Genomic DNA, 27,464 nt, shown 5'->3' on the forward strand with positions numbered 1-27,464 from the left:
TCAAACCTAGGTCCCTAGACTGCTGTGTCATCCAGTTCACCTTTGGCTTTCTTTTGTAAATTAAAATAAATTGTTTCAAATATTTCCCTGCAACACAGGAAAGACTGCACTTATTGCTAATCCTTAGTTGCACTGAGAAGATGGTGGCGGTGATGGTTGGCAGTCTCCTTGAACTGCTGCAGTTCTTGTGCCAATTGTGTTCCAGAATATTGACTCGGCACCAAAGAAGGAATGGCAATATATGTCCAAGGCAGGATGGTGAGACAAGCAACATGTTGACAAAACAGACAGAGGTTAAAAAAAATCATTTTATTGGCAGAAGTTGAAGAAATGAACAAATAAACTTGTGAGCCACATAGCTGACTCAACTGATGATTTGTTCAAACCAAATCTCAGATCTTTATCTGCGAAAAATTTAACACATTCAAGTGAGCTATTGACCTATTTGATCCCTTTTATACACTGCTTGTAGTCTAGTCATTCTGCACACTACAATCAGCCATAGATATAATCAAAGACTTTGCAAAGTTAGAGAGATGAAGGCCCAATTAATTCCCACCAATAATTTTTTTTTTGAGTGCAGAAATGTTGTGATAAGCCACTTTTGTCACCATGTTTCTAGGACAGTACAGCACAACCACCTGTAGAGTCCTTCTTCTCTGCTCCAACATACCTTAGTTCCAAGATCAGAAAAACCCTGTGTCTAACTGGTTTCTTGGGCCGGTGGGGGGGGGGGGGGGGGTTGAGAAAAGAAAGAGAGAGGGGCAAGTCCCATTTTCAAAGGCCTTAGAGGAGAAAGGGGAGTTAGAAATGGATTGAAGGTGGGCTTTTTGAGAAGACTTGTGCCACCAGGGAACAACCTCTTGGCTCTTCCTCCAGTTTCTCTGGTGTCTGTGACCAGAAGTGGATGTAGACACTACTCACCACCAGAGCACTGTACAGTTTGATCATGACTTCCTGTGAGTTGTACTCTACAGTTTGGTAGGTAGTTAAACATTCTATTGGCTTTGCTGATTGGAACTCTAGATTGGTTGGATTATACAGTGTCAACTCTATAATAAGGTTCCTAGGTCTATCTTATCTTCATCCATAACTATTTGAACAGCAAGTGTAGCCTTGTTAACTGCCTCAGTAGGCTGTGTTTAAATCTGGGGAAAGTCATAAACAGCAATTTAAAAACAAAGTGCTATACATGATGCCAAGAGCAGAGAAAATATTTAAAAAGTAATGTAATTTTTTCAAACTCTGAGCATGCCTGATCCAAATGAGACCTTAGCACACTAGAGGGCCCATAAATACCATCTAGGAGACAATAAAAAGAACATTTTACACAGCACGTAAAAAAAAATCCCAAAGTACTTCTGAAAATGACTGAAGAAGTTTCCTTTGTTACAAAACCTCATGTTCATGTTTCAATCACTACATATAAAGATATGTAACTGACTTAGCATTTAAAAAATACATCACCCTCTCATTTTAAACACATCACGTGGACAACATTATAAGTCAGTTCTCACCCAAGCTGCACTGTACAATTATCTGTTCACATATCTAGTGGAGGTGAACATTTTATAATGGATTTAACAATTGATAACAAGATAGCAGCATAGTTTCTGCAACAAAATGTGTAGTAACAGTACATAAGATCTTCAGAGTACTGAAGCCTTTTTTATATATAAATGTAATGCCATTAAGTCCATGAGTCACTTTAACAAGCAGACTGAAAGTGTAAACACAGCCTCAATCATTTAAGGTCAGTTTAGTTTGGATCTGCTGGATTAGAAGAGAGCAGGTGGAATGCCACTGCCAAACAGTAATCTCCAAGAACTTGGAATCTTCCACTGCGCTCGAGTCACGGTGTGCTGATCACTCTGAAGAGGACAAGCATTTCAATGAATCAAATAGTTCAACTCCATTCAATTGCAGTGTCTTGTGTCAATACTGTGAAAATTAGATCTGACATTCCTCATTATTCACTCATTCAAGTGAAGACAATAACAACTAATAAAAATCATTAAACTGCTTCAGGTCATTGCCTTGGAGGTGGCCTCAAGAGGAACCTCTGCAGGTTAGCCAAGAAGTGGTACCATACCAGTAGAGAAGCCATATTTCCCATGCTTGCATTACTGCATGGCAGGGTAGTTAAGGCAAGGACACAGCCTCAATACCCAATTTGCTACATGCTATTCAATAATAGATTTACCCAAGATCTTCCCAAAAGTAAAAAAAACTTCCCAGATCAAAAAAATTCAACATCAAAAGATGGGTGATAGCAGACAATGTTGTGGATGTGGAAGTATCCTGCCTTTTTGTTGGATAGGATAAGGAGTTTGGAGTTCAGCTTGAGGACAAACAAGACACAGATGTGATTCAGCCTGAATGAGCAGCCAAAGATGGATAAGCTCAAGGATAGAGCTTTGGTGGGAGCTGAATACGATGACTCAACTGGAGGACGTTTTGGGTCTTAGCACAACTTGATGTCAGATAAGCATGGAATTGATCAGCAATAATACCTTCAAGAACCTTGGAAAGGAAAGGGAGGTTAAATATGGAATGGTGGTTGGAAAGAACAGAGGAGTCAAGGGTAGGTTTTTTTTTTGAAGATGGTGAAGTGCCTGAGCAAAAACAGCCACTATGATGCTGGTGAGCACTGGGGCAAGGAGAGGCAGTTGAGCATTTGGGAGTTGGTTGGGAAAGTGAGCCTTATGGAGATGATGAGCTGGAAGAGGGGTGGGAGGAAGAGGGAAGAGTAATGTGGGGTCAGGACCGAGACACAGGAGGCTTGGGAGGAGGTGACAGCACATTGGAGTACAAATGTTTTAAATATATCTAAATTCACGTTATCTTCCCTGAGGTCCAGTGCCCAAAACTGAACGCAGTGCTCCAGACGGTTCTGTACAACTGAAGCATCACTTCCTCACTTTTGAATTCCACCCCTTTGAGATAAAGGCCAACATTCACTAGCTTTTAGTGATGTGTACCTAAATCCCTGCTCTCATAGAATCAATAATGGTTACACTACAGAAGGAGGTCATTTGGCCCATGCTGGCTCTTTGTAAGAGCAATCGAATTCGTCCCATTCCCCTACTCTTTCCCTGTAGCCCTGGAAATTTTTTCCCTTCAAGTATCCGATTCATTTTTGAAAGCCACGACAATCTGTTTCCACCACCCTTTCAGGCAGTACATTCCAGATCATAACTACTCACTGCGTAAAAAAGTTTTTCGCTCTGCCAAAACTGCTCACTATTCCAGAATCATTCTGGAATGCAAAGATAACCCCGGCTTCTTTTTGCCACTACAAAGTATCTTCTTAAACCCCTCTGCCCTGCTCTCTCCACCCTCACCTGCAACAAAACATACGAGGAGCTCATCGACTTCTTTGTCACTAAGATTGAGACCATCCGTTCAGCTGCCTCTGCTGCTTTCCTCCCTTCCCCTAGCCCACTAAGCCAAACTTCACTTAAGGATCCCCCCCTGCCCTAGCCCTGAACTCGCATCTTTCTCTAGTTTCTCTCCTACCTCCCATCATGCCCTTGCCGAGCTCATCTTGACCATGAGACCCACCTCCTGCTCCCTTAGCCCATTTCCCACCAAATTGTTGGCCACCCAACTTCCCTTCTTGGCCCCCATATTAGCTGATAGTGTTAACAGTTCCCTCTCCTCAGGTACTGTCCCCCTCCCATTCAAATTTTTTGTCACCAACCCCCTCAAAAAAACACCCTAGACCCCTCTGTCCTTGCAAACCACCGCCCCATCTCCAACCTCCCTTTCCTCTCCAAAGTCCTTGAACGTGTTGTCGCCGCCCAAATCTGTGCCCATCTTTCCCGCAACTCCATGTTTGAATCCCTCCAATCAGGTTTCTGTCCCTGCCACAGTACTGAAACAACCCTTATCAAAGTCACAAATGACATCCTGTGTGACTGTGGTAAACTGTCCCGCCTTATCCTTCTCGACCTGTCTGCAGCCTTTGACACACTTGATCACTCCATCCTCTCCTCTGTTGTCCAGCTTGGTGGGACTGCACTCACCTGGTTCCATTCTTATCTATCCAGTCATAGCCAGAGAATCACCCGCAATGGCTTCTCTTCCCGCTCCCACACCGTTACCTCTGGAGTCCCCCAAGGATCTATCCTTGGCCCCCTCCTATTTCTCATCTACATGCTACTCCTCGGCAACATCATCTAAACACATCAGATTCCACATGTACGCCGATGACACCCAGCTCTACCTCACCACCACCTCTCCCGACCCCTCCACTGTCTCTCATTTGTCACACTGCTTGTCCAATATCCAGTACTGGATGAGCAAAAATTTCCTCTGACTAAATATTGGGAAGACCAAAGCCACTGTCTTTGCGGCAGGGACCAAATTCCGTTCCTTAGCCACTGACTCCATCCCTCTCCCAGGCCACTGTCTGAGGCTGAACCAGACCTTTCGCAACCTTGACGTCCGATTTGACCGAGATGAGCTTCGGACCACATATCCACCCCATCACCAAGACCGCCAACTTCCACCTCCATTCCTGCCCTTGCCTCAGCTCATCCGCTGCTGAACCTTCAGCCATGCCATTGTTACCTCTAGACTTGACTATTCCAACGCTCTCCTGGCCGGCCTCCCACCTTGCACCCTCTAAACTTGAACTCATCCAAAACTCTGCTGCCCATATCCTAACTCACACCAAGTCCCGCTCTCCCATCACCCCTGTGCTCGTTGGCTCCTGGTCTGCGAACGCCTCGATTTAAAAATTCTAATCCTAGTTTTCAAATCCCTCCATGGCCTCGCCCCTCCCTATCTCTGTAACCTCCTCCAGTCCTACAACCCTCCGAGATCTCTGTGCTCCTCCAATTCTTGCCTCGTGCGCATCACCGATTTTAAATCACTCCACCATTGGCGGCCGTGTCTTCATCTGCCTAGGCCCTAAGCTCTGGAATTCCCTCCCTAAACCTCTCTACCTTTCTCCTTTAAGACGCTCCTTAAAACCTGCCTCTTTGACCAAACTGTTGGTCACCTGCCCCAATCCCTCCTTATGTGGCTCGGCGCCAAATTTTTTCTGATACGGTACTTCTCAGGAGCGTTAGGACGTTTACTACGTTAAAGGTGCTGTATAAATATAAAGTTGTTGGTATTTGCTCCTCACCATTAAGAAAATATTCTGATTTGTCTTTCTCGGATCTAATGTGGATGATCTTACACTTCCCCACAGTGAACTCCATCTGCCATAGTTTTGCCCAGTTAGTCTGTCCATGTCCCTTTGTAACTTTCTGCTCCCACCCACACAACTTATTGTGCCTCCTAACGTAGCGTCATACAAAACTGTTCTTCATCCAAGTCATTAATATTAATACATAAATATATAGCAAAAAGCTTGGCCCCAGTACAGATCCCCGGAGAATACCATTTGTCACAATCAGAGAACGTCACCTTTATCCCTACTCTGTCTCCTTTCTCCTGTTAATCAATTATCGATCAAAGGAAGGATATATTGGCCTTGGAGGGGGTGCAGCGCAGATTCACCAGTGATACCGGGGCTAAGTGGGTTAAACTATATGAGGACAGGTTGCATAAAATTGGTTTGTATTCTCTTGAAGTTAGAAGGTTGAGGGGTGATCTAATCGGTGTGTTTAAAAATTATACTGGGGTTTGATAGGATAGATAAGAGAAACTATTTCCTCTGGTGGGGGAAATCCAGAACAAGAGGGCGTAATCTTAAAATTAGAGCTAGTCCATGTATTAGTGAAGTCACACAAAGGGTAGTGGAAACCTGGAACTCTCCCCTCAAAAAGCTGTGGGTCAATTGAAATTTTCAAGACTGAGGTTGATAGATTTTTGTTGGGTAAGGATATCAAAGGATATGGAAAAAAGGCTGGTAAATGAGTTGAGGTACTGATCAGCCATGATCTAATTGAACGACAGAACAGGCTCGTGGGTGAATGGCCTACTCCTGTTTCTATGCCTCCATGTTTACATTATATATTTAAAATACACAATAAGAGGTGATCTGATTGAAATGTATAAAATTCTTAGAGGGCTTGACAGGGTAGATGCCGAGACGCTGTTTCCCCTGGCTGGAGAGCCTAGAACTAGGGGTCATAGTCACAGGATAAGGGGTCGGTCGTTTAGGACGGAGACGAGAAAAAATTTCTTCACTCGGAGGGTTGTGAATCTTTGGAATTCTCTACCAGAGGGCTGTGGATGCTCAGTCGTTGTCTATATTCAAGGCTGAGATAGATAGATTTTTGGACTCTAGGGGAATCAAGGGATATGGGGATCGGGCTGGAAAGTGGAGTTGAGGTCGAAGATCAGCCATGATCTTATTGAATGATGGAGCAGGCTCGAGGGGCCGTATGGCCTACTCCTGCTCCTATTTCTTGTGTTCTTATGTAACTGCACTAATATGATACCTCTGCTAAAGAATGGAATTTTCTCAATTAAATATTTCACTACACTAAAAGTAACAGAAACAACCTGTACCACGGTCACTACAGCTAATGATTCAAACAATCTCAAGGATCACACTGAACAGCTACATTGCAACAGAAATGGCATCACTTACTGTTTTTTCTATCAACTGGATCCACTCATTCAGGAAGTTGAGAAGGCTGAATGCATCAGGGATATTATCTCCTTCAGAACAGAAAATCAAGAGCACCGCCAATGGGATTCCTTCAGTGCAACTACACACAAACAAAATCAGCAGGACAGTTAGCACACAGGGTCACTCGCAAACAGGTGTGGAAATATTTCTCCTTACTATAAAACTCAGCATTTCTTAGTGCCACGTATCTATACAAAAGAATAATTCACTCCTTTAGGTCCTCACTGTTGCCAAGCTTCCCTCCTTCAGCAGGACAAGATGGTTTTGGCCAGAGACTGCTCAGAACTCCAGTCCATGCTCTCTTTGGTGTGTCGGTGGGAACTAGTTGAGCCAGCTCCGAAATACCCTCAGGTAGTTTCAATACAAAGTGCTCCCTCTGGTGATCGAGCTGAGAACTGCCAAAACCCAGCTAAGAGCAAACAAGCAGCTGAGCCCAGCCGGCAGTCACAGGTTAGATTTGCGCCAGGTCTAATTGTTGGGACTCTTGGCACTTTAGTTGCGGAGCCAACAGGCAACCCCCAAAATATACATATCACATACCTGGTCAGCCAGTGAACGAAGGAAGATACTCATGAAATGGAGATTTAAACAGGGTTGTCTGAACAGAAAATCATCCAAAGGGAGTAACTGAAGTTTTGTTAGCCTTTGATTGGAATCCATCGGAGGTTAAATTGGATAACCCCTGAAAACGGGCATGGGCGTGATTAACCTGCGCCGATCGGTGCAATGCAGGCAGCATGTTACATTCGTGCCGCCTGCTGTTTTAAATGATTGGCTGCATGCATCAGCGCTGCTCCCGCTATCAGGAGTGGCTCGCGGTTCTTAAAGGCAGCCTGCGTCTCTTAAAGGGGAGGTGCACTGTGGCTGCAAGAAGCGGTGGGAGTAGTTTCAGAATTGAATTTGTGCTGTGATACTTTGAAGAATGGCGGCGCCTGGGAGAGCGCGTGCACCAAGGTTCCCAGATGATGCGCTAGAGGCCTTGGTACAAGAGGTAAAGAGAAGGTGGGGCATCCTCTATCTGCAGGGGGGGGGCAGGAAGCCCTCCAGACATATGCTGAAGAGGCAATGGGAAGTAGGGAGGAGGTAAATGTCAGGAGCATAGCAACATGGATGCAGCGCAGGAAGAAGTTCAATGATTTAACACAATCTGTCAAGGTGAGTCAGTTCAAGCTTCAAGTGGCGTCTTCTACCAACTGCACCACTAGCCTCCTCCTCTGCTCAATTCACTACATCCCCATCACCCACCTACCAACAATCTCTTTCAATCATTACTCAACCGTTCAAATCATATGCTTTATCTCACCCTCACACACTTAGCACTGTTGCAAGCCTCACACCCACAACTAACACACTGGTAGCTATTCAACCATGACAGCCACGTCACCCAAATACCTTGCAGGACACTCACTGACATATGTCCCCTCTTTCTTGCAGGAGAAGGTGGCACATAACTGGAGGCAGCAAGTGGCAGTGGCTCCATGGAACACGAACCTGCTGTCCACTCTCGGGATGGCAGCATTCCTGCTCAAACCCCTGCCACTCCACCAGTGCCCGTGCTGTTGCCTATCAGCTAGCCAGCCCACTCCCTGTAAAGTATGGAAACTTTATCCAAGTATAGGAAACCTCCAAAAACACATACAAATGCATTAGCAACCAGAAGAAATAATCCAGCAACTAACCTGTAACTCCAGCCTGATCCCTTTAAATAGCACTGGTGGGGTCTTCATCCCTTCAAGCCATGTTTAGCTGTGCGAGGTTAAGACAGTGCATTGGATGGAGTGGGGAGTTCCAAAATAGTAGCGTTCCACACTGATTCGCGTCACAATCTCCCTACTCTACATGCTGCCGCTGGACGTTAGGTGCACGCGCACAAACCCCTTTACCAAGGTGGCGCCCTGCGCACTTCCCGTCGGAAGCATGCGCACGCATCTCGGACCTCATTGGCCACGTAGCACCTAAAAAATGGACACTAAACGGTCCAACTTCAATCCCCCATGTCTTACAGTTTCAGAAAGAGAGGCCCCAGCTGGTCATACCTTTAACAACATTCATGCATTTATTTTCAATCTTAGCTTAGTGAGAATTACCTGTCTGAGATTAAGCTGTGGATGAGCCAAGATTTCATACAGTTGATTAGGAAGTCCAAAGTCATTGTTTTCAGTCCCACCAAAATACTTTTTCCTTCGCCTCCCCCCTCCCCCTGGCTGATCACTCAGGCATGCAGCCTCAACGTCTGTTCAATCCAAAGCTGAGCTTCAGACCCTGTACTCTATCCACCAGCAAGATTACTTACTTCCAATACATCACAAGGCTTGTCTCCGCCTTTACCTTACCCACTGAAAACCTTACCCATCTCTGTAATCCCTAATCTTCTACAATGCCCTCTTGGTGGCTTCACGACCTCCACCCTCCATAAATTCCAAATTATCCAAACCTCCTGCCCTGCACTAAGCCTCACTCACCCATCCCTCGCTGACTTGTACTGGCTCCTCATCTTGGTCCATAAATCTCTCCACCACCTTGCCCCATCTACCTAACCTTCTGCAGCACACAGGTCCTCCAGCCCTGACTCTGGTCATCGATCACTCTTCCCCTGCTCTATCTTTGCAGGGGAGCCTTCAGTTGCCTTGGCCCTAACTCTTTGGAAATTCCTCCCCAAACCCTTTGCTTCACTGCTTTCCCTCCCTGTCTTTGCAAGCCTTCTCAAGACACATCTCTTCATCTAAGCTTTTGGTCACCTTTCCTTACCCTCCTCAAAAAGGTGCAGCAGCTGCTCCCTTTTCTTCCTCAAAAAGGTCCTTTTCTAAATTAAAGTGCTATATAAACACAGACTGTTGTGGCATGTCTTGGCCAGCCAGAATGCCCCACAAGTTCCTGAGTGTACATCAGCCTAGAATGCACAGTGCGTTCTGGGGCTTACAGTTCAGTAACCATACTTTTGTGTACCATACAGTAGGTGAAGCTTTGCAAATCAGCACCAAAGTAGCAGGTTGCACCAGTTTGACTTGCTTCAGGCTTGGGCAAGTTGTGGGATAAACCCAAGTAATTAGTCAGCATTTTTTGGAACTGAATTTCAGTTAAATTCCATCCCTCCAGTTCCAATGGTGCAGGGTATCAGAGATCTCAGTATAACTTTTACCACACTGCTCCCTGCAGTTAACACAGCAAAAACATCATCCCTCAGTCTGTGAGCACCACCAGGACCCAGGTCTACCACCACAGACAGAGTTAAACTCCTACCTGTCATTGTAGAGTGATTTTGTGATGCCACCTCCTGGGATGTAGATCTCCTGCTCCACCTCACTAATCCCAGGGAAAGCTGCTACTCTTTCCAGTTCTTTCCATTTGAGGGTCTGGAACTTATCTCCCACAATGGTCTGCAGAGAAGGTGTTGCCAAATATCGTAGCGGAGTGCTGTGAAGATGGAACGCAGTTTCTAAAGTGTTTGACCGCAGAATTTATTTTTAAGTTTCATGTCAATTTTTGTTTCCTTTAATACTATTTACCAAGCAATTAAGAACTGCATGTGCCCTTTCTCATGTTTTATACAAATGTTAGAGTTACTACAGTTAAATGAATATCTACCCCCATCACCATCCATCAGGAAGTACTATCTCCATTTCCAACCTTCCCAAATACCCACAATCAGAAAGGTCTCCAGCTAAAAATGCTTCCCACCCTCAATATGCATGACAATCTGAAATTCCACACAAATCAGATGTGAATAAATTAATTTGCAATGGTTCTGAACTAGCTTATTGCAAAGTCAGGCTAATTAATAGTAAGTGAAATGCATTAAAAATAAAAATCATCACAGGATTCCCAGACACGTAACTTTAGATTAGGTTCTTAGTTATCACGCCACTGTCTAAAATCTACAGAATACTAAATAATCCCAAACAGCCTTGTAACAAGAGTAAATATGGATAACATTTAACTAAATTAACAACAGTACAAGAACACTGGAAATGGCACACCCTTGTTAATTGTTTAATTTGTTCCTAACTATGCAAATATAAAGCAGTCCATACTCCACTACAAGTAAAATCAGACCACATATCAGTACAAAGGCTGAAAGCTCTCATCATTATACAGACTCCTAGGTTAGTAAACATGCAAACTTGACATTATTCTGGGGAAAAAACAGCAGAGATGGGATTGCTAAGCTCATGGTGTGATATACACTTCAATCCTGCTCATAAAAAAAACCTTGTACAACAAAGAAATCTCTGGAAATTATTAGATATGAGGTAAAAACTGTTGTCCTCTCCTGCAGATGCTGATTCGTGCTGAAGTGCAGTTCCATAAGTGCCATTAGCCCTCCGGTACCCCAAGTGGCTATTCTTTTATTTACGAGTTTAGACAAGTGTCAGCAGGTGAGTCAACCATGGGGATATTTTTTCTTTCGTTCATGGGATGTGGGCGTCGCTGGCGAGTCCAGCATTTATTGCCCATCCCTAATTGCCCTTGAGAAGGTGGTGGTGAGCCGCCTTCTTGAACCGCTGCAGTCCGTGTGGTGAAGGTTCTCCCACAGTGCTGTTAGGAAAAGAGTTCCAGGATTTTGATCCAGCGACGATGAAGGAACGGAGATATATTTCCAAGTTGGGATGGTGTGTGACTTGGAGGGGAACGTGCAGGTGGTGGTGTTCCCATGTGCCTGCTGCCCTTGTCCATCTAGGTGGTAGAGGTCGTGGGTTTGGGAGGTGCTGTCGAAGAAGCCTTGGCGAGTTGCTGGAGTGCATCCTGTGGATGGTACACACTGCAGTCACTGTGTGCGGTGGTGCAGGGCGTGAGTGTTTAGGGTGGTGGATGGGGTGCCAATCAAGTGGGCTGCTTTGTCCTGGATGGTGTCGAGCTTCTTAAGTGTTGGTGGAGCTGCACTCATCCAGGCAAGTGGAGAGTATTCCATCGCACTCCTGACTTGTGCCTTGTAGATGTTGGAAAGGCTTTGGGGAGTCAGGAGGGGAGTCACTCGCCACAGAATACCCAGCCTCTGACCTGCTCTCGTAGCCACAGTATTTATGTGGCTGGTCCAGTTAAGTTTCTGGTCAATGGTGACCCCCAGGATGTTGATGGTGGGGGATTCGGCGATGGTAATGCCGTTGAATGTCAAGGGGAGGTGGTTAGACTCTCTCTTGTTGGAGATGGTCATTGCCTGGCACGAATGTTACTTGCCAAGTATTTTACTTGCCAATCACAGCCAAGCCTGATCTTCCCAGCTGTGGTCAGTTGCATAACAAACAGGAACAGCATCTTTGCTGATTTATTCCCTCTCCCCCCTCCCACTCCAGACACACTGAGGCCCGCTAAAGTGGCCCTAGACCTTGCCGAGATCAGTTAACAGCACAGAGCTAGGATCAGACCTGCATCTATGGCTCAGTACTACACCATTCACCCACTCAACTTTTGGAGACCTCATTTTACTATTTATAAAGTCAAAAGTTACATTGCTGCTGAACCTACCCAACGAGCTGCCGATCAACACGATGGTGTGCGTGGCTGCTGGACAGGACCACAATTCTGCTGAACTCACTCTCTTTAAACCAGGAAAAGAGTTGCTGTCGGAATGAGCGGTGTTTACCCTATAAAGGGTGAATGAAATACTAGTTATTAACATGAAGCAAAACCAATAGCAACACAAACAAAACAGCACTATTAAAAGGCAATAATCTCAGTACCACAGCAGAAGAATGCAAAAAATAGGACTTCATTTTATTGCCTCACCAGCTATAAAAATAAAACAGAAACTGAACGGTTTTTGTTTCTATCAAAGTGATTTTAGGGATTCAAACACTGTGGTACTTGTTTGGATGCCAGGGAAGGCTGCTACTCTTTCCATTCGAGGGTCTGGAACTTATCTCCCATAATGGTCTGCAGAGAAGGTGTTGCCAAATATCATAGCGGAGTGCTGTGAAGATGGAACGCGGTTTCTAAAGCATTTGACCGCAGAATTTATTTTTAAGTTTCATGTCAATTTTTGTTTCCTTTAATACTATTTACCAAGCAATTAAGAAGAAGTGTGTGTGCCCTTTCTCATCTTTTATACAGGTGTTAGTGCTAGTACAGTTAAATGAACGCCTACCCCCATCACCTCCCACTACTTGTCCATCAGGCTTAGTTTCAGAAAGAAGGGCCCCAGCTGGTCATACCTCTTCTAAAAACACTCATGCATTTATTTTCAATCTTAGCTTAGTGAGAATCTTGGATCAGCCAAGATTTCGTACAGTTGATCAGGAAGATCAAAGCCATTGTTTTCAGTCCCACAAAAATACTTTTTCCTTCACCTCCATCCTCTCCCTGGCTGATCACTCAGGCCAAACTACTCTGCATGCAGCCTCAACGTCTGTTCAATCCAAAGCTGAGCTTCAGACCAGTACTTATCTCAGTCAGTACTATACAGCAGGTATAAACAGGCTTTGGAATTCCCTCCCTAAACACCTCCACCCCTCTCTCCTCCTTTAAGACCCTCCTTAACCAAACTTTTGGTCACCTGCCCGAATATCTGCTTATGGAGCTCAGTATCAAATTTTGTCTGATAAAGCTTCTGTGAAGCATCTTGGGACCTTTTACTATGCTAAAAGCGCTCTATAAATACAAGCTGTTGTTGTCACCAGTCACTCCAACTTGAAATCAAAATTTATTTGGCCTTAACAAAACTGGCTTCTGATTGTAAAAGCAGATGAAGTAGGACGAGACACCCCCTCTAGGAAGTTCAAGATGTTTGGTCTCTATTGTCCAGTTAACCCTTTCTTTGTCTCCCTTGATATTAGGGAGTTTAATACCCTGCTTATTTTAATGCAATAAAACAAAAGCAAAGCAGCTCAATACTAAAGGAAGTCAGTCAAATGGAATTTTTTCCACCCCAAAAGTAAGAGGTCACAAGACAGGTTTGGATGAAAAAAGCCCATTCGATCTCATCCTTCCAATATAGCAACCCGACCATTTCTCCAATCAAACACCTAGCTGTTTCTTAAATTAGTCCAATGTCTTGACTTCAAAAGGAATGGGCTTCCTGAACCTAAAAAATTCTTGCGTTTTGAAATATGAGAGTTATTTAATGCCCTGTGAACGTCATCTCCCAGCCTTCATTTTAATATTTGGTAACGGCAAATAGCTTCATTTAAATTCCAACTGTTTTAAAACACGATGAAATAAAGACAGCAATCTCTCTATTTTGTTATACTGAATACCTGAACAATTGGGGATCGAATCTGCAGGACTGCCAACTTCTGGTCTGCTGATGCATAAACTGTAGCGTAGAGAAAATCAACATATGAAACACAAGTGGCCACCAAATTATCACATTCAAGTTTTGCTGTTGTAGGAACTAGTTTATTTATAACATATCAATTCCTCAAGTAAAAAAAAACTTCCATTCTGGTCAGGAAAACGAGCAACATCAAGGACCATTCTTCTGCAATTAGAAGAAACCATATGCCGGCTCGATGTAATTATAGTAACTACATAATAACTAATTATAATGGCTAGAGAGAGAGAAAGACTTGCAAAGATAAACTTGCATTAATAAAGGACCATTGGAACAGGAGTAAGTCATTCAGTCCCTCGAGCATGTTCCGCCATTCAATTAGACCATGGTTGATCTGTATCTTAACTCCATTTAGCCGCCTTAGGCAATCCATATCCCTTAATACCCTTGCCTAACAAAAGTCTATCAATGTCAGTTTTGAAATTTTCAATTGATCTTGCCTCAACAGCTTGTTGAGGGGGAAAAGTTCCAGATTTCCACTACCATTTGTGTGATGAGTTGCTTCTGGACTCTTTCCCCCACACCCAACTAGTTTCTCTCTATCTACCCTATCAAATCCTTTAATCATCTTAAACACCTCAATTACATCACCCCTTGATCTTCTATAGTCAAGAGAATACAAGCCTATCCTATGCAACCCATCCTCATAATTAAACCATTTTAGCCCCGGTATCATTCTGGTGAATCTGCGCTGCACCCTCTCCAAATATCTTTCCTGAGGTGCGGTGCCCAGAACTGAATGCAGTACTCCAGAGCTTTATACAGCTGTAGCATAACTTCTACCCTGTTGTATTCCAGTCCCCTTGAGATAAAGGCCAATATTTCGTTAGCCTTTTTAATTATTGTTTGTACTTGTCAACTAGTTTTTAGTGATTTGTGCGTGGAGCCCTAAATCTCTCTCTCAACCACAGTTCCTAGCTTCTTACCATTTAGAAAATACCATGATCTATCTATCTTTCTTTCTTCAGTCCAAAGTGGATGACCTCACAATTCCCCACATTGAACTCCATCTGCCCCAGTTTTGCCCATTCACTTAATCTATCAATGTCCCTTTGCAACTTTCTGCTCCCATCTGCACTACTTACTATGCCACCTAACTTAGTGGAGCATTTAAAATTCTCAGGATGTCCCAAAGTGCTTTACTGCCATTTAAGTACTTTTGAAGTGTCGTCATTGTTGGTATATGGGTAAATCTGGCAGCCAATTTGCACACAGCAAAATCCCAGAAACTGTATTAACACAAATGATCAGTTAACCTATTTTTTAGTGGCAGTTAATTAGTATAAATTCTCAAAAAAAATATTGAAGATGTAATTAAGTTACATCTTGTAAATCCATTTTCTGCAGTAGATGCAAAAGGGATTGAGACTTGAGGAGCTGATGTGGTGTGAGCCCATAACATACAACTTTAGGACCTGCCCTATGCCTTCGACTTACCTGTCCTCAATTCTTGAGTTTTGACAGTGCTTCACTAAGCTTCCGGAGGAAAAGCTCTCTGGAACAGCGTGACCACTCAGTGTTTGGTGTTAACGGAGCCCATGGTAAAGTCTACAGCCCAGCCAGCCCGGTCCTCCAAGCTGAAACAGAAGGCAACGAAGGAAATCCATAAAACTCACCCTCGCCTCTGTGTCTGAAGGTTGTGAGCTCAAGCTCCCCTCCGGGACTTAAGCACATAAGATAGGCTGACACTTCAGTGCAGTACTGAGGGACTGCTGCATTGTTAGAGGTGCCGCCTTTTAGATGAGATATTAAACCAAGGCCCGTCCACCTCTTCAGATGGATATAAAAAATCCAAAGATCACGGCATGCTCCTAAAGTCATGTCCAACATTAGGTGCCCTCAACCAACCAGGCGAGGGTGAGTTTTATGGATTTCCTTCGTTGCCTTCTGTTTCAGCTTGGCGGACCGGGCTGTAGACTTTACCATGGGCTCCGTTAACACCAAACATTGAGTGGCCACGCTGTTCCAGAGAGCTTTTCCTCCGGAAGCTTAGTGAAGCACTGTCAAAACTCAAGAATTGAGGACAGATAAGTCGAAGGCATAGGGCAGGTCCTAAAGTTATATGTTATGGGCTCACACCACATCAGCTCCTCAAGTCTCAATCCCTTTTGCATTTACTGCAGAAAATGGATTTACAAGATGTAACTAAACATATTGAAGTTAGATGTAATTAAGTTTTTTTGAGAATTTATACTAATTAACCATCTTCTCCCAAGAGACTACCAGTTATTCTAACCTTCAAATATAGGCTGTCACAACAAATTACTATCACCTGCCCCTAGTACCTGGTTCACAAGTGGCACTACCAAAAGCCTGGAAGAATGCCTATCTGCCATCTTGGTCAAGAGATAGAGCAGAGGAACTTAAAAATAGGTCTTCACAACTCTGCCAGTCCTCAAAGGGATAATTTAAAAAAGTAAATCTCCCATTTAATAAGAATTTTTAAGAAAAGGAAATGCCATTAAACTCAGATTTTAAATCGATCTACCCTCTCACCATATGCCTCAATGTTGAATCTGACTTCCCTTTGTCGTGCTAACTTCCTCATTTAACTTGTGTTTTCTGGTATTTGAATCCCTTACTACAGTGAACAATTTGCCTCAATCATGAGAAATAGGAGCAGGAGTAGGCCATAAGGCCACTCGAGCCTGCTCCGCCATTCAATAAAATCATGGCTGATTTTCTACCTCAACTCCACTTTCCTGCCCTATCCCCATATCCCTTGATTCACTTAATGGCCAAATATCCATTGATCTTAGCCTTGAAATTAATAAATTGTAATAATAAATTAATAAATGGCATGTTGGCCTTCATTGCGAGAGGATGAGAGTACAGGAGCAGAGATGTCTTACTGCAGTTGTACAGGGCCTTGGTGAGACCACATCTGGAGTCTTGTGTGCAGTTTTGGTCTCCTTATCTGAGGAAGGATGTCCTTGCCATAGAGGGAGTGCAATGAAGGTTTACCAGACAGATTCCTGGTATGGCAGGACTGACACATGAGGAGAGATTGGGTCGACCAGGCCTATAATTACTAGAGTTTAGAGGAATGAGAAGTGATCTCATCGAAACATATAAAATTCCAACAGGACTAGACAGACTAGATGCAGGGAGGATGTTCCCGATGGCTGGGGAATCCAGAACCAGGGGGTCACAGTCTCAGGATACGGGGTATGCCATTTAGAACAGAGATGAGGAGAAATTTCTTCACTCAGAGGGTGGTGAACCTGTGGAATTCTCTACCACAGAAGGCAGTGGAGGCCAAGTCATTAGATGTATTCAAGAAGTAGATAGATATATTTCTTAATGCTAAAGGGATCAAGGGACATAGGGAAAAAGCAGGAAGAGGGTACTGAGTTAGACGATCAGCCATGATCACTTTGAATGGCAGAGCAGGCCCGAAGGGCCGAATGGCCTACTCTTGCTCCTATTTTCTATGTTAAAGAGGAGGTACTAGAAAGACTGGCTGTAATTAAAGTAGATAAATCACCAGGTCTGGATGGGATACATCCTAGGTTGCTGAGGGAAGTACGGGTGGAAATTGTGGAGGTACTGGCCATAATCTTCCAAACATCCTTAGATACGGGGGATGTGCCAGAGGACTGTAGAATTGCAAATGTTACACCCTTGTTCAAAAAAGGGTGTAAGGATAAACCCAGCAACTACAAGCCAGCCAGTTTAACCTCGGTGGTGAGGAAACTTTTAGAAACTGTAATTCAGGACAAAATTAAGTCACTTGGACAAGTGTAGATTAATTAAGGAAAGCCAGCAGGGATCTGTTAAAGGCAAATCGTGTTTAACTAGCCCGATTGAGTTTTTTGATGAGGTAACAGAGAGTGTTGGTGAAGGCAATACAGTTGATGTGGTGTATGTGGACTTCCAAAAGGCGTTTGATAAAGTGCCACAAAATAGGCTTGTCAGCAAAGTTGAAGCCCATGGAATAAAAGGGGCAGTGGCAGCATGGATATGAAATTGACTAAGTAACAGGAAACAGAGTAGTGGTGAATGGTTGTTTTTTGGACTGGAGGAAGGAATACAGTGATGTTCCCCAGGGGTCGGTACTAGGACCACTGCTTTTCTTCATATATATTAATGACTTGGACTTGGGTGTACAGGGCACAATTTCAAAATTTGCAGATGACACAAAACTTGGAAGTGTAATGAACAGTGAGGAGGATAGTAATAGACTTCAAGAGGACATAGACAGTGGTGAAATGGGCGGACACGTAGCAGATGAAACTTAATGCAGAGAAGTGCGAAGTGATAAATTTTGGTAGGAAGAATGAGGAGAGGCAATATAAACTAAAGGGTACAATTCTAAAGGGGGTGCAGGAACAGAGAGGCCTGGGGGTATATGTGCACAAATTGCTAAAGGTGGCAGGGCAGGTTGAGAAAGCGATTAAAAAAGCATACAGAATCCTGGGCTTTAGAAATAAAGGCACAGAATACAAAAGCAAGGAAGTTATGATGAACCTTTATAAAACACTGGTTCAGCCACAACTGGAGTATTGTGTCCAATTCTGGGCAACGCATTTTAGGAAGGATACGAAGGCCTTAGAGAAGGTGCAGAGGAGATTTACTAGAATGATTCCAGGGATGAGGGACTTCAGTTATATGGATAGACTGGAGAAGCTGGGGTTGTTCTCCTTAGAGCAGAGAAGGTTGAGAGGAGATTTGATAGAGGTGTACAAAATCATGAGGGGTCGAGTCAAAGTAGATAGAGAGATGTTCCCATTGGCAGAAGTGTCAAGAACCAGAGGACACAGATTTAAGGTAATTGCCAAAAGAACCAAAGGCGACATGAGGAAAAACATTTTTATGCAGTGAGTGGTTATGATCTGAAATGCACTGCCTGAAAGGTGGTGGAGGCAGATTCAATCGTGGCTTTCAAAAGGGAATTGGATAAGTACTTCATAGAATCAGAACATTTACGGCACAGAATGAGGCCATTCGGCCCATCGTGTCCGCGCCGGTCGAAAATGAGCCACCCAGCCTAATCTCACTTTCCAGCTTGTCCGTAGCCCTGTAGGTTACGGCACTTCAGGTGCATATCCAGGTACTTTTTAAAATGAGTTGAGGGTTTCTGCCTCTACCACCCTTTCAGGCAGTGAGTTCCAGACCCCCCACCACCCTCTAGTAATGAGGAAAAAATTTTTCACCCAATCACTTTATGCCCACTGGTTATTGACCTCGCTAAGGGAAATAGGTCCTCCCTATCCACTATCTAGGCCCCTCAATTAAATCACCCCTCAGCCTCCTCTGTTCCAAAGAAAACAACCCCAGCCTATCCAATGTTTCCTCATAGCTAAAATTCTCCAGTCCTGGCAACATCCTCGTAAATCGCCTCTGCACCCTCTCTAGTGCAATTACATCCTTCCTGTAATGTGGTGACCAGAGCTGTAAGTTGTGGCCTAACTAGTGTTTTATACAGTTCCAGCATAACCTCCCTGCTCTTATATTCTATACCTCGGCTAATAAAGGAAAGTATTCCACATGCCTTCAGCACCTTATCTATCTGTTCTGCAGGGATCTGTGGACATGCACTCCAAGGTCCCTCACTTCCTCTACACTTCTTAGTATCCTCCCATTTATTTTGTATTCCCTTGCCTTGTTTGCCCTCCCCAAATGCCTTACCTCACACTTCCCTGGATTGAATTCCATTTGCCACTTTTCTGCCCACTTGACCAGTCTATTGATATCTTCCTGCAGTCTACAGCTTTCCTCCTCACTATCAACCACACTGCCAATTTTTGTACCATCTGCAAACTTCTTGATCATGCTCCCTACATTTAAGTCCAAATCATTAATATATACCACAAAACCCAAGGGACCTAGTACTGAGCCCTGCGGAATCCCATTGGAAACAGCCTTCCAGTCACAAAAACACACGTCGACCATTACCCTTTGCACCCTGCCACTGAGCCAATTTTGGATCCAACGTGCTACTTTCCCTTGGATCCCATGGGCTTGTACTTTTTTGACCAATCTGCCATGTGGGACCTTGTCAAAAGTCTTGCTAAAATCCACGTAGACTACATCAAACAAGCTACCCTCATCGACACTCCTTGTTACCTCCTCAAAAAATTCAATCAAGTTAGTCAGACACGACCTTTAACAAACCCATGCTGACTGTCCTTGATTACTCTGTGCCTTTCTAAGTGATGGTTTATTCTGTCCCTCAGAATTGATTCCAATAATTTGCCCACCACCGAGGTTAATTGACCGGCCTGTAATCACTCGGTCTATCCCTCACTCCCTTTTTAAACAACGGTACAACATTAGCGGTTCTCCAATCCTCCAGCACCATACCTGTATCCAGTGAGGATTGGAAAATGACGGTCAGAGCCTCTGCTATTTCTTCCATTGCTTCTTTTAACAGCCTGGGATACATTTCATCTGGGCCTGGTGATTCATCTACTTTCAAAGATGCTAATCCCCTTAATACTTCCTCTCTCACTATGTTTATCCCATCCAATATTTCACATTCCTCCATAATTGAAGGAAAAATATTTGCAGGGCTATGGGAAAGGGCAGGATAGTGGGACTAGCTGAATTGCTCTCGCAGAGAGCCGGCACAGGGTCAACGGGCCGAATGGCCTCCTTCTGTGCTGTAACCATTCTATGAACATACTGAACGTCCACAGCCCTCTGGGGTAGAGAATTCCAAAGATTCACAACCCTCTGAAGAAATTTTTCCTCATCTCTGTTCTAAATGGCCGCTCCCTTATCTTGAGACTATGACTCCTAGTTCTAGACTCTCCAGCCAGAGGAAACAACCTCTCATCCCTTTCATAGTCTTAAACACTTCATTAGATCACCTGGAAGTTTCTGATGGCCATAAAAACATTACTCATAGTTTAAATTCCTAATACCTGGACGTTCATGTCACAGAGCTCTTCCCCCTCGTTCTCAATACAAAAAGCCATTCCACTCACCCTCAGAGCTGATGCACATTTCTGCTGAATTCTCTGAAGTCGTCGTATACGGATTGTTTCCCACCACTGGAAGAAGGCAGTCACTGTGGATATAACCAACCCGTGGCAAACCAAGTGTAGAAATGATCAGATCTATTGTTAGTTGACCAACGTTACCTACAGACACAACTGGCTGGAACATCAAAAAGATCAGTTAATTAAAAATTATAACATCAAATTACACTTTTGTTGCATTTCTGCCAAGCAACTAAACCGATCCATCATATGACCACAGAAACGAAGTTCACTGGGTTCGTGATGACCATCACAACCACCCATAGGGCACATCATTGCCACAGAACTCTCAAAACAATCCGTATACGACGACTTCAGAGAATTCAGCAGAAATGTGCATCAGCTCTGAGGGTGAGTGGAATGGCTTTAATGCCTCTGCCAATGCAGCAGTGTACCTGAATGCAAAGACGGCAGCAAAAAGGCCATAGATTTACTAGCTTATTTTCAACATATTTGGCCACAAAATATCCCATCTTCGTGTGGCGCCCACTTCCTTCCACTCATTTTCATCCCACAGCCGCAGACTCAATATTCGGAACCCACTTTTGCAGGAATATCACTAGCGTCAAACTGCATCCCACCAGTCTATCCCATTTTTTTCCCCTCCCTTTCAAACTGACTTATATTGTTTCACACTTTTAATTGCCACCACCCAAGCTCCAGCAGCCGAGATGGAGCAATAGCCTAGGATGCAAAGAAACGGCTCTCTATAATGTCTCATGAGGACATACGCATTCAGGTAGGGCCAGACAGGCAATCTCAGGTCTTTCCTTCCACCAAGATATAATATTTAACTTCAAAACTGGTCATATCATTTGAAGCTGACAGCTGCATCTGGTAAGTAATCCTGGTGGGTTTGTGGGAGCAGTGTTCTCCTACTTACGCACCCAGTTGGTTATATAAATCTTCAGCACTAAACAACAAAGAACGCATCCAACAGAAAGACTCATGGTATCTTTTAGATAAAAGTAATTAACTATTTTTTCCTCGTGAATTTTGTGCTCAAGAAAGCAAGGAATGTTAGTGTTGGGAAATGGAATTCTCTCATTTTGGAAATCAAATACACTTTAGATGTAGTAATGATAATGGTAGTTCACTCTACAACAGCTAACTTTGTCATATTTTTGTCTCTTAAAAGGCACTTCCAGTTAGGGTTTCCCTAGTGGCAGTACCAAGCTCAATTAGTAACCCTGGAATGCCAAAAGCCCAGTGAAAGCTTTGGTGAAGACAAAATTCCATCTGGAGCGTCTAGGAAAATGTAATTATGCCGCTGAAGAGGATTTGGGAATAGCGCTACATCTGTTTGGATGTGCACTACAGAATTTTATTTTTGGGGGCGGGGGTAAAAGAGAGTGAGTGTTAATTATGTAGTGGAACTGGGGGAGGAAGTATATATACAATATGGGACTGACCGTGAGAGCAGAATGCTGAGTGGAAGGGAGTGAAGGGAGCCCATCAGGTATAGAAGATAATCATAGTTAGATTACAGGGGTGGCATGATCTGAAATTATGGGTATATTTTGTACTTACAGTGCTTTAGACAGAAACTATGTAGACAGTCAAGATTATTCAAATATAAGAACTACTTGTTCGTGTGGAGGGTAAACACCAACAAGAACCGATTGGGTCAAATGGCAAGATTCCATGTTGTAGCTTCTATGTATTTCGCCTAAAAAAAAATTCACCCCTTGCAAACTATCACCCCCATCGCCAACCTCCCTTTCCTCTCCAAAGTCGCTGAACGTGTTGTCGCCTCCCAAATCTTTCCCACAACTCTATGTTTGAAGCTCTCCAATCAGGTTTCCGCCCCTCCCACAGCACTGCAACAGCCCTTATCAAAGTCACAAATGACATCCTACGTGACTGTGACTGTAGTACATTATCCCTCCCCAACCAGTCTGCACCTTTGACAAGGTTGACCACACTGTTGTCAAGCTGGGTGGGACTGTCCTTGCCTGGTTCCAGTCGCAGCCAAAGAATCTCCTGCAATGGCTTCTCTTCCCACACTTACCTCAGGAGTCCCTCAAGGATCTATCTTTGGTCCCCTCCTATTTCTCACCTACATGCTGCCCCTCGGTGACATTACGTGAAAACATTACATCGGCTTCACATGTACGCTGACGACTCCCAGCTCTACCTCACCACCACCTCCCTCGATCCCTGCATTGCCTCTAATTTGTTGTGCTGCGAGTCCGACATCCAGTATTGGACGAGCAGAAATTGCCTCCAATTAAATATCAGGAAAACCAAAGGCATTGTCTTTGGTCCCCACCACAAACTCCATTCCCCAGCCACAAACTCCATCTCCCCAAGGCCACTGTCTGAGGCTGAACCAGACTGTTCGCAATCTTAGCATCCAATCTGACCCCGAGCTAAGCTTCCTACCCTGTATCCTCTCAATCACCAAGACCCCCTACTTCCACTTCTATATCATCACCCATCACCGTCCCTGCCTCAGCGTATCTGCTACTGAAATCCTCATCACCGTCCTAATATCTCCTTAAGTGACTCGGTGTCAAATTTTGTCTGATAACGCTGCTGTGAAGCACCTTTGGACATTTTACTACTTTTAAAAAGGTGCTATATAAATGCAACATTATTGTTCTTCTACTCCTCCTCCACTCTGCCCCCCTCCTGCAGTGTCACTACTGGAACAGTGTGACATTTCCCACTACCCACTCTGGCCACCCTGTAACCTCTGAATTAGATTGCCAATTTAGTGCCAGATTACTGGATTTAGTCCAACCAAACTCATTTTTCATTGGGCCCTTACAGAGAATAGACAGATGAGAGCAAACAAAAATCAAAATATTGCAGATGTTGGAAATCTGTAACAAAAACTGGAAACACTCAGCAAGTCAGGCAGGTCTGTGAAGAGTACAGTCAAGACATTTTAGGTATGAACCCTTCCTCAGAAAGATAGAGGAGACTGTCATACCATCAGGAGGTGTCGGATTCAAGCCCAGCAGTTTCAGTGAAAGGCCAGTCTTGAAACCAGTCTTATCCAGGACTTCAGGCATATTTTACATAGAATTAAATTACAGAAACAGGTCACTGGGTCCATGCCGGTGTTTGTGCTCCACTCGAGCCTCCTCCCACCCCTCTTCATCTAACCCTATCAGCATATCCTTCTAATAACTGTATGAACACCAGTGCTGGAGGCAATACATTAGGACTTCCAACAATAAATGTAAGGGATACTTGATACTTAACACGAGTATATCTAATTTAAAGGCGCTATATAAATGCAAGTTGTTGTTGAGTAAATTGCACTTTATTCGGATTACCCGTTGGACGCAAACTTATCAAAATTATTTCCCTTAAAGACGGCTGGCTACCTACCATGATAAGAGTGTATCCTTTGAGGTTTGCACGAGAAGTCCCAGACGGGACGAAAACAGTGTCCATCCTGAGGCCTGTTGTTACAGCAACGCCTCCGACTTCCACCCTCCCGCTAATCGCGGCGCACACTGTAGGAGGTCCTTCCATTCTGCCTGGCGCTGCATATAAGACACCTAAAGCTGTCTGTGTGGGTGCCTGTGCGATCATTTTTTAAAATTTGAACTTTAATTAGCAGCAGCTAGCTGCAAATATTTCTTTAAAAACTGACTGAGCAATCCCGGTTGCAGGGAATTTTAATTTGGGATTTTTGTTTTAAAAAAAAGTCAGACGGTTGAAAAGGGAGTGTTGGGAAATTCCCGCTCGGTTTTTGCGCCAAAGTTTCAAACGCTCGAGCTGATGCGTGGCCGTTGGACGGGGGCGGGGCTTGTTGGCCGTTGGGTGAGTAGGTTAGAGGGCGGGGCCAATTGGCCGATGTAGGCGGGGCTTGTTGGCCGCTGGGGGCGGGGTTTGATGGCCGTTGGGTGAGTAGGGTTAGAGGGCGGGGCCAATTGGCCGCTATGGGCGGGGTTTGATGGCCGTTGGGTGAGTGGGTTAGAGGGCGGGGCCAATTGGCCGATGTGGGCGGGGCTTGTTGGCCGCTGGGGGCGGGGTTTGATGGCCGTTGGGTGAGTGGGTTAGAGGGCGGGGTTTGTTGGCCGTTGGGTGTGGGTGTGGGGGTGGGGCCTGTTGCTCGGGGCTAACGCGGGAGGGAGGTTGAAGGAGGAGTTGCTGCTCAGGTTGTCCTCCGTAGAAATATCCGGTTAAATTGTTCCTAACAACATGTCGCTGCCGCCGGACAAGGCTTCCGAGCTCAAGCAGATTATCCACAACCAGCTGACCAAGGTGAGCCGCAGCCGTCCCTCCGCTCTGACATGGGGCAGTTGAGCTGCCCGATCTCAGTCGTGTCTGAGATGCTGTTTTGAGCCGCCGTGCGGATATAACCCTGTCCCGAAGCTCTTATCTCTGGAGTAGAACCCACAACCTTCTGACTCAACAACAACTTGCATTTAACGTGGCGCTTTAAGCGCCTTTAACGTAGTAAAACGTCCCCAGGCGTTTGGCAGGAGCAATTGTCAAACAAAATTTGACACTGACCCACATGAGGAGACCTTAGGACAGGTGACCAAAAGCTTGGTCAAAGAGGAAGATTTTAAGAAGTGTCTTAAGGGAGGAAAGAGGCAGAGAGGCTTAGGGAGGGAATTCCAGAGTTTAGGGCCTAGGTTGCTGAGGGCATGGCAGTCAATGGTGGAGCAATGGAATTGGGGGATGTGCAAGAGGATAAAGTTGGAGGGGCACAGAGATCTGGGAGGGTTGTAGGGCTGGAGGAGGTTGCAGAGATAGGGTGGGGTGAGGCCATGGAGTGATTTGAAAACAAAGATGAAAATCTTAAAATGGAGGCGTTGCTGGACCGGGAGTCGTTTTGGGTTAGTGAGCACAGGGGTGATGGGTGAAAGGGATGTGGTGCAAGTTAGGATACGGACAGCAGGATTTTGGATGAGCTCAAGTTTACGGAGGGTGCAAGGTAGCACTCAAAGGCGAGAGTACTACCACTGAGCCAAGGCTGACACAACCCGAGGTTAAAAGTAATTACAAACACATCCAAGTCTGTAGCTCTGGGTTTAAGAAAGCAATAGCAAAAAGTGGAGTAGATATGTAAGAAACTAATAATATAAGTTTCATGGTGATAGTTCGGAGAAAAGAAGGATCATCCCAAAGAACAAAGTTTTCTTTTTCAGTAATGCATTTTAGCATTTTCTTCATTCTTTTCCCTTCTGTGAACTTCCTGTGCTGGTTGCCTCCTTTACGCAAATGAGCTGGCGAGCTCCCTGGACCTTACTGGTGTGATGTTGTTAGGTGTGTGTGAATAATGAAGGGATGTCTGACCTGAAATAAGGGAGGGTAAAGCACCTGACCACTGCTAGGTGCCTTCCCACAGCAGTATCTTTGAGAATAAAAACTTCCTGCAAAGGAATTGAGGGTTCCAGCTACATCCTGCTGGAACACATTCGGTATTAGAGGTCTGATGTAACAAGCTGTCTAGAAGTACCCCACCCTGTGCTTTCCTCTTTCTAACAAATTTGTAAATATGTATACAAATTAACCAAAATTAATGCACAGAGGAAAATATTGGCACTTGTCTTGCTAGTACAAGTCCGTTTTTTGGAGTTGAGTGCTATTGTTTTTGGTTTCCAAGTGCTTTCTTGCACATTACGGATTTAGTCTTTTTCCATCATGTTAATTAAAATTAGTTTTAAACATTCAAAATGAAGAAACAGATCAGGAATCTGCAGACATAAGAGCACCTACGCTAAACCATCTTGAAATCCGAGGGATTTGTGGAAGCATCTGAAATTTAAGTCAGAGAAGGGTTTTAAGGTTTTGGCGATCTCTTGCTAGACATGCCACAAAAATACAAAGGAGATTCATTTGCCCCCACATGGTATATCTAAGCAGAAGTGTTACTTTTAGCCAGGGTACTGAAATAAGTTGTAAATGGTTTTTGAATAAGAGCTTTGAAGGAAATAACGTATATTTTTGCACTGTTACTTTTAAGGTTAAATTTAAACCTGTGAAGCAAATCTGCAACTTGCCAACGTTAATAACTTACTGAACATTTTTTGACCAGATGAATATCCATGGAAAGGTCAGAGAAATCCTAGCAGAGACGGTCCGGGAAGAACTCGGCATTAGTTCACAAGGTTTATCTGAGGCTGATCTCCTAAAAGCTTTACAACGGCGTGGCATTATAGATGATGTCATGAAGGAACTCAGTTTTTTAACTTTAGTAAGTATTTTATGGCAATGAATAGCATATTTTCTAAAAGCTTACCAATGTTAAAATCATAGCATCAAAAGCTAATATTAATAAAAACATTATTGATTTATATTTAATGTCATTACAGTATAGTGTCGAATTAAAATATAGACAGGCTCTTGGACCCTATGGGTTATATTTTTGTCACCTATATTAGCAGAATAACAATATTGTAATCCTCTCAATGAGATATAATAGCTATTCATACATCGCCTTTGATTAATAACAGCTGGAAAAATGCCTGTTGTCCCAGGGCAGAATGTCTCTTGGGGATGAAATCGTGCTCCTATTGTGTGTCTCTCTTTCTCCCCCCATACCCCCCCATCTAGTTTATATTGCCTCTCCTCACACTTCGGTAGGAAGAACATCACTTCGCATTTTTCTGCGTTAAACTTGATCTGCCTCGTGTCCGCCCATGCC

The 27,464-nt window shown here is 44.2% G+C and overlaps 2 protein-coding genes across 3 annotated transcripts in view; one reads left to right on the forward strand and one right to left on the reverse strand.

Moving 5' to 3' along the window:
* Positions 1 to 290: 290 nt before the first annotated feature.
* On the reverse strand, positions 291 to 24,313 carry psmg2 (proteasome (prosome, macropain) assembly chaperone 2). 2 transcript variants are annotated; one of them, XM_067978216.1, is made up of 7 exons: positions 24,191 to 24,313; positions 20,795 to 20,966; positions 13,786 to 13,844; positions 12,059 to 12,177; positions 9,836 to 10,009; positions 6,554 to 6,674; positions 291 to 1,871 (listed from the first exon to the last, which is right to left on the reverse strand). In XM_067978216.1, exons 1-7 carry the CDS (start codon positions 24,254 to 24,256, stop codon positions 1,779 to 1,781), a joined length of 804 nt encoding a protein of 267 aa, XP_067834317.1. In that variant the 5' UTR covers positions 24,257 to 24,313; the 3' UTR covers positions 291 to 1,778. The 2 variants fall into 2 exon arrangements, with proteins under 2 accessions (XP_067834317.1, XP_067834326.1); XM_067978225.1 differs by lacking the exons at positions 291 to 1,871; positions 6,554 to 6,674; positions 9,836 to 10,009 and adding an exon at positions 10,580 to 11,338.
* Positions 24,314 to 24,942: 629 nt separating this feature from the next.
* cep76 (centrosomal protein 76) overlaps positions 24,943 to 27,464 on the forward strand; it is a 50,934-nt gene continuing 48,412 nt past the window's right edge. Inside the window, exons 1-2 of the mRNA XM_067974966.1 lie at positions 24,943 to 25,072; positions 26,856 to 27,014. Of these exons, the coding sequence (XP_067831067.1) occupies positions 25,010 to 25,072; positions 26,856 to 27,014 (222 nt within the window). The 5' untranslated portion in view covers positions 24,943 to 25,009. The remainder of the gene's footprint in view (positions 25,073 to 26,855; positions 27,015 to 27,464) is intronic.

Source organism: Heptranchias perlo, chromosome 3, assembly GCF_035084215.1.
Source record: "Heptranchias perlo isolate sHepPer1 chromosome 3, sHepPer1.hap1, whole genome shotgun sequence".
Classification (NCBI taxonomy): domain Eukaryota; kingdom Metazoa; phylum Chordata; class Chondrichthyes; order Hexanchiformes; family Hexanchidae; genus Heptranchias; species Heptranchias perlo.

Bases quoted from the DNA above. Each gene is read 5' to 3' on its own strand.
- psmg2 (XM_067978216.1), bottom strand. From the start codon at position 24,256: ATGGACACTGTTTTCGTCCCGTCTGGGACTTCTCGTGCAAACCTCAAA. The intron at 12,178-13,785 runs GTATTCAGTATA...CACCCTTTATAG, and splicing joins TTCGATCCCCAATTGTTCAG to GGTAAACACCGCTCATTCCG. The intron at 6,675-9,835 runs GTAGGAGTTTAA...GTTTGTGTGTAG, and splicing joins AAATCACTCTACAATGACAG to TTGCACTGAAGGAATCCCAT.